The following is a 7,627-nucleotide window of genomic DNA, read 5'->3' on the forward strand; positions in this document are numbered from 1 at the left end:
GCTGCCGACTTGATCTCCGGTAGAAATTCTGCCCAGAAATTCTGCAGTGTGAACTTAGCCTTAGGCTATGCTCTGCCATGCAACACCATATTCTTACACACAGAATATCAGGCAACCCAGTTTTTCACAACTTTTATGTATGAATATGAAGGAAATGCGGATACTATATGGACCATAATAAGGTCAAGTGCATGTTAGACCTTCCAAATTTAATAAAAACCTCATAGTTTAGTACATTTTGGTCTACAGACCCATATGAGGGCTTGTTTTTTAAAGGACCAATTGTATTTTCTAATCACACCTTTCATTCTACCATGAAGTGAACAGCAAAACAGGAAAAATGAGTAAAGTGAAAAAAAGCAAGTTTGCAGAGGGATTAGTTTTTATGCCGTTCACTGTGCGATAAAATTGGCATGGTATCTGTATTCCTCAGATTGGCACAGTTTGTAAAAATTGATTACCTGACTTATAGCAGGGGGTCCTACCCAAATGTTTGAAGGGGCGAAGGCATGTGTGCAGGCACTAAAACCGCTTTAATGTAATACTTTATAGCCCTTTTTTTTAAATATAGGTCATAGGTCTTAAATGGGCACTGTCAGATACAAAAACTTTTGATATGTTGTAAAGCATGTATAACCAATAGGTTTTGCAATTGCTTTCATTAGACATTTTTTATTATTTCATACTGAAAAAGCCAGTCAAACAACTGCCCCCCCCCCCACCTGCCTGGACACATACTAGTCTTGCTGTGTCCATGCGTCATCACCTATGTCATGGACACACTTCCCTGATTGACAGCTGTGAGCGCAGGGCTCATCTGGAGGAAAAATCCTCCCACTGTCATCTTGTGTCCCGCTACGGTCAGTGAGGACAAGCTGGGAGTTGTAGTTTTGCTAATGCTAGGGGAGATGTGAGCAGACAGCATACTGAGGGAGGGGGCGGAGACCTCCACAGTGAGGCCACGCCCCCTCCCTTTGAGAGGAATTCGGAATAGTGAGCTAAATTAAAAGTGTAATAAAAAAATAAATAAAGGTGCTAGACACATAAAAAATAGATGTACATGGTCAGGATTAGGTACTGAGTGATATATTAAAAAACTGTTTTTTTGTTTGATTTGATGGGCACACTTTAAGTTTTCCAAACAGGAATGATAATATACACCAAAAGATCTACCATATGTAATAGGTTGAAAGTAATGTGGAAATCCTATAAATTGACAACCACAAAATATTTCTATTACTATTGTCAATTCACTTCACTCGTATGACATAGAAACCACTTAAGAAGTACTGATCTGTAGTATTTACTGTTATTTCATTATTACTGATAATTATTAGAAACCTGGCAGATGTCATAGAGAAGGGAATCTTATCTATAGGACCAGGCAGATTGAGTCCTAACCCTTTTATTAAAATAATTGCCATGTAATATAAGTGACCCTTTATCCTGTAATTGCTGACTAGTAGGGTTAGACAATGGCTTCAATATGAGAAGTAGTGATGAGCGGCACTGGCGATATTTTTTGAATATATGGACGGATATTCGTCCTATATTCGTGAATTTTGCGTCTTCGTTATATTCCTTGTGCATTTGTGTATTCGTTGCATATTCGCGTAATCGCAAATGCGCATATTCATTGCATATTCGCGTAATCGCGAATGCACGTATTTGTAGCATATTCGTGTAATGAAACTGCAAAAAAAAACACTGCTGGGAGGAATCTTATATAGTGCGTGGGTGGGAAACTTTACTATTGGTTGCTAGGGATGTTGACAACCTCCGACAAGTGTATTTGCATCATTCTCATTGGCCCACAAGCTAAAAGAAGGAATATGCGAACATGCGAAATATTCACACTCCACAGTCTTACACAGTAACTAGTATTGGAGCATTCTTTAGACCACAAGCTGGAAGCAGGGAGCGATGATGATCACTGTGATGTGTTCCGTGAAAAAAAAAAAAATAATATTCATAATTTTTAAAATATATAGCGAATATATTTGCAATATTTGCGATAAAAGTTCAAAATGCGAATATATTTGCGTCCAACACTAATGAGAAGCACTTAAAGCACTTTTTTTTTTTTTAATCAACTGGTGCCAGAAAGTTAAACAGATTTGTAAATTACTTCTCTTAAAAAAATCTCAATCCTTCCAGTACTTTTTAGGGGCTATATAGTACAGAGGAAATGCTTTACTTTTTAGATTTCTCTGATGTCATGACCACAGTGCTCTCTGCTGACCTCTGCTGTCCATTTTAGGAACTGTCCAGAGCAGCATATGTTTGCTATGGGGATTTTCTCCTTCTCTGGACATTTCCTAAAATGGACAGCAGAGGTCAGCAGAGAGCACTGTGGTCATGACAGAAGAGAAATCTAAAAAAGTAAAGCATTTCCTCTGTAGTATATAGCCCCTAAAAAGTACTGGAATGATTAAGATTTTAAGTAATTTACAAATCTGTTTAACTTTCTGGCACCAGTTGATTTAAAAAAACAAGTTTTCCACGAAAGTACCCCTTTAAAGTTTTCTTTTACGCCTCTGTAATAGAATAATTGGGTAAACTTTTTAACAATTTACATGTAGGTCAAAAGAACAATATTATTCAGAAAATTGTTCAGAAAACACTATTTTTGTTACCTTCATTTATTTTTGTATTTATTTATTAATTAGTTTATTTGATTCTGACTTGCTCCAGGAAGCAAGATGCCGCAAGCTTCTCTCTTCTGCCTGCATTAAAGGGTACCTCTCATCAAAAAAAACGTTTGATATATTATAGATTAATGTACGCAGAATAACTTTACAATTGCATGTTATAAAAAAAATATGCTTCTTTCTATTTAATTTTCCACTTTGAAGAAATGACCACTAGGGGTCTCCCTACCAGTCCTGGCAGCAAGCATTTCAGACTCATGCTGGAGTCCTAAACACTACGAGCTGCCAGTCTGCTTTGTTCACAAAGGAGAACACTCAGAGCTGCCAGCCTGCTTTGTTCACAGCCTGTTTGGCTGTGAACAAAGCAGGCTGGCAGCTCTGAGTGTTTAGGACTCCAGCATGAGTCAGAAATGCTTGCTGACAGGACTGATCGGGAAAAATACAATAGAAAGAAGCATATTTTTCATTAACATGCTATTGGAAAGTTATTCAACATTCATTAATCTAAAATATATCAGAAGTTTATTTGATGAGAGGTACCCGTGTCTTAGCAAAGAGTCTGAATACATACAAAGTGCACCATTTTACTTTTTCCCTTTTAACAAATTTGTAAAATAAAATCTACAATGTGTTTTCACTGTCATTATTGGGTATTGAGTGCAAAATAATGGGGGAAAGTGAACATTCATAAAAGAAATAATGTGAACAAATCTTTAGGCTATCCACGAATAGCATAATACTGGCATGTAGCAGGTCACATGAAAATTGAAATATAGAACTACAATTTATGAATTTTTATAAAATTATCATTTATTTATTCTTTGAGGAAAACATTGCCAAGGTTGTACATGCCATTGATGCAGCTTGGAGAGAGAAGGGACACCTGAAAAGAGAAGGCCAATTTGAAATCGATCTTGTCCCCATTTTAATGGGTGGTAAAAAAAAAAATTGAACAAGGATGTGATGGTGCTGCACTGTTAGCAAATAAAAAAAATGGAAAATCTAAATTGGTGTTTTAGTACAAAAATATGTTTATTATGTTTCTGTTGTAAAAATTAAAAACTGTAATACTTACGGTACCTACCTTGGTCCCCTGCAGCTCCTATCGCAGTTCCTTCCAGTTCCCTACTACTCATCTCTCTTCCAGATCTCAACATTAAATGTGGAGCATGTCTTATTCACTAAGGGTGCGTTCACACCACGATTCTTTAATATGGTGATTGGATCCAGCTGAGAGATGTGAAAACCCGGCGCTCCCGTACCCCAGCCGGAGCCGGCTCACATCTCATTCTTTTGAAAGAGCCGACCGATAGTCCCGTATCCGGTTTTGTGACTATACTGAAAACCGTAGTATACCACACCCCTGCGTATGTAAGTACAGATAATAAAAAGATGTCCTCCAAATCCAGCAGACTAATACAAGTGCTGAGACCAGGATAAAAGAAAGGATTCTTTATTCCCACAATGCAATGTGTTTTGCGGAAGTTCCGCATCTTCAGGCATGAAGGGTATGAAAGGGTGTGGATGTTGACGGGGTACTCCGGTGAAAACCTTTTTTCTTTTAAATCAACTGGTGGCAGAAAGTTAAACATATTTGTAAATTACTCCTATTAAAAAATCTTAATCCTTCCTGTACTTATTAGCTGCTGAATACTACAGAGGAAATTATTTTCCTTTTGGAATGCTCTCTGATGACATCACGAGCACAGTTCTCTCTGCTGACGTTATTATAATAATAATAATAACGCTTTATTTATTGTTGCCCTTAGTGGGATTTGAACCCAAGTCTCCAGCACTGCAAGGCAGCAGTGCTAACCACTGAGCCACCATGCTGCCCTTAGCATACATCTGCTATGCATGGTTGCTAAAATGGACAGAGATGTCAGCAGAGAGCACTGTGCTCATGATGTCATCAGTGTACCAAAAAGAAAGGAATTTCCTCTGTAGCATTCAGCAGCTAATAAGTACAGGAAGGATTAAGATTTTTTAATAGAAGTAATTTACAAATATGTTTAACTTTCTGCCACCAGTTGATTTAAAAGAAAAAAGGTTTTCACCGGAGTACCCCTTTAAATAGGGAAAATCCTTAAACCTTTCAGGGAAAAAGTTTACCCTTTACAAGAAAATTCATCACAAATTACACAGAAATACTATCATAAGGTATAAAAACTAAAACCAATATATATATATATATATATATAATATATATACATAAAAAAATAAAAATAAATATATATAAATAAAAATACAGAATACAGATGAAACATTTTTTAACGAGCATTTTCTAAAGTTTCCTTCAAACCATTAGGAAATAAAGAAAAGAAATTAAGAAAAAATTCAGAAGGCTTCTCTATTATTTAATCTTTGCATGCGATTATGAATATGTTTAGGGATATTTTCAAGGATTGTAAGTTTCAGATAGTCGATACAATTATTATGTTTAAAATTGAAATGACGGGAAACAATATGTAACATAAATCCATTTTTTCTATTGGATCTGTGTTTATTCATACGTGACCACACAGTCTGACGCAGGTCTAGTACTCTTTGATAGAAAAAGATTTTTTTCGTGACATAGGAAGAAAAAGAAAATATAGGGCGATCAGGGAGCAGCGCATACAACGGGCACGTCCTCTGGTAAGCGCAAATTCATATCTTGCATTTTTTATCTTGCCTAAAGATATCACACTACGGAGCACATCCTGTTGTCTTTTTATCTCTGCCTATGTAAGGACTCACAGCTGACTATGCACATCAGAGCAAAAAATAAAACCAGCATGAGGAGAGAGGAACTGCCTGTAGAGCTCAGAGACAGGGTATAACAAATCTTCCAAGAGCAGAGTGGCCTCCATAATTATTAAATGAAATAAGTTTGGGAAAACCAAACTAAGTAACCTGGGGAGAAAGACCTCTGTAGGAGAGGTAACCAAGAACCCAGTGGAACTCCAAAGATCTAAAAAAAATCTTCCAAATGCACAGTTTTTTTCAATTGCAGCCCCATCATCATCATCATATTTGTTTTAGTTTTTTTGTATGAAAATGTCCCTTTACTGTGGTTAGAAGAACCTCCTTGTCTAAGGTCTAAAACTTTAAAATATTCTTATGTTTATACCCCTCTTTCTTACTTTTAGGGTCTGTCAGCTTGCATTTGTTCCCAATGACAATATAAGTTAAAGATCCAACAAGACCTGCAAGAATATTGCTTTAAGAAGACCTTTGAATTAACTATGTGTTAACATCACACAACTATATAATCTATATGTAAAATAACACATTACATGGCGGACTGGTAACCTCTTCATTATCGGAAACTGAATGGGAGGAAACAAATTATTATGTGTCTATTTTTTCCAAATTTGTTAAACTTTTACATCAAATATGTCATGTGTACTGTAAAAAAGTAAAGAGAAATATTACAGGAACTTTTGTACATTCTGATAGATGTTTCTTATCTAAAAAGCCACAAATTGATGGATACAGAATATGTTAACAAGACTGTGACGGAGTTCACTATTTTAGGATTCTCCAGCATCGGTCCTTATCGGCCTGTTTTCTTTGCATTTTTGTTAGTTATTTATTTTATTATAGTTACTAGTAATATTTCCATATCGGTTTTGATTCTGAACGATGGGCACCTCCATACACCAATGTACTTGTTTATCTCCATATTGTCCTTCCTTGAAATATTGTATACAGCAGTCACAATTCCTTGTATTCTAACAGTGATATGGAAGGGCAAGATCCAAATCTCATTTGGTAACTGTATGTTACAAATGTATCTATTTCATTCATTGGGTATTACGGAGAATTATTTACTGAATGTTATGGCTTACGATCGTATGGTGGCCATCTGCAACCCACTTAGGTATCACACAATAATGACGGTGAAGCGTTGTAAAACGTTGGTTTTGTGCTGTTGGCTGTTTGGGTTTATAAGCCCCACAACACTTCTCATATCTATCTCCAAGCTTCCCTTCTGTGGTCCTAAAGACATCGATCACCTCTTCTGTGACTCTTCCCCTCTTCTGAAATTGGCTTGTACAGACACTTCCGGCAATGCCATTATTGACTTTGTTATTAGTCTCTGTATGATCATTCTGACCTTCCTTTTTATCACTGTCACGTACGTGAAAATTATTATCACTATTGTGAAAATGAAATCGAAGCATGGCCAAGCGAAAGCCTTTTCCACCTGCGCTTCTCACCTCGCAGTTGTTTTCATCTTCTTTGGAAGTGTCACATTCATGTATGTAAGACCAAATGTAGATTATACTCCAGAGTTTGATAAATTGGTGGCAGTAAATTATTCTGTACTTACCCCACTCCTGAATCCCATAATCTACAGTTTACGAAACAAAGAAATTAAGAGCACCATGAAAAGGTTTTTGCAATTAAAGAAATTGCAGTTGCATTAAAGAAATAATATTTATGATTCACCAGAATATGGGCAAAATATACTCCTCAACATTGAAATTGCAACACCAAGAAGGAAACGGTGTGGAATTATGGGAATCACAGGATATATAGACATGTAATTCATATGCAAATGATGAAAAACATGTAAATAAAATATTCAAATATCTCGATTCATTCAGTGTAGAGTTCAGAAATACACACACATGCCTTTGGATGCCATCTTTGAGGTTAAAGAAGATCTGCAGCCATAGACATTTATGCCCTAAGTGTCTGATCGCGGATGGTCCAAACACTGGGACCCCCCAGGATCTCCTGTACGGGGCTTTGGCTGCGGCCGACATGCCTCCTCTATGTATCTCTGTGAGAGAGCCGGAGATGCAGCGTTCGTGCATCCCCACCTCTCCCATAGAGCTGTATGGAGGGGGCATGTCACTGAGGTTGACAACACATGCATTAGCCACACAGAGCCACGGTAGTGCTGAGTCATACTGGTCGGACACTCCTGTGATCAGACACTTATTCCCTATACTGTGTATAGGGGATAAGTATCTATGGCTGCA

The 7,627-nt window shown here is 37.0% G+C and overlaps 1 protein-coding gene across 1 annotated transcript; it reads left to right on the top strand.

The window, feature by feature from the left end:
• The first annotated feature begins 6,121 nt into the window (after nucleotides 1-6,121).
• Nucleotides 6,122-7,066, top strand: LOC130294944 (olfactory receptor 6N2-like). The gene has a single exon (XM_056545100.1). The coding sequence runs from the start codon at nucleotides 6,122-6,124 to the stop codon at nucleotides 7,064-7,066; it is 945 nt and encodes a 314-aa protein (XP_056401075.1).
• Nucleotides 7,067-7,627: the final 561 nt, after the last annotated feature.

This window comes from Hyla sarda, chromosome 11 (genome assembly GCF_029499605.1).
Source record: "Hyla sarda isolate aHylSar1 chromosome 11, aHylSar1.hap1, whole genome shotgun sequence".
NCBI lineage: Eukaryota > Metazoa > Chordata > Amphibia > Anura > Hylidae > Hyla > Hyla sarda.

Excerpts from the sequence above, each read along its gene's own strand:
- LOC130294944 (XM_056545100.1), top strand. The coding sequence starts at position 6,122 with ATGGATACAGAATATGTTAACAAGACTGTGACGGAGTTCACTATTTTA.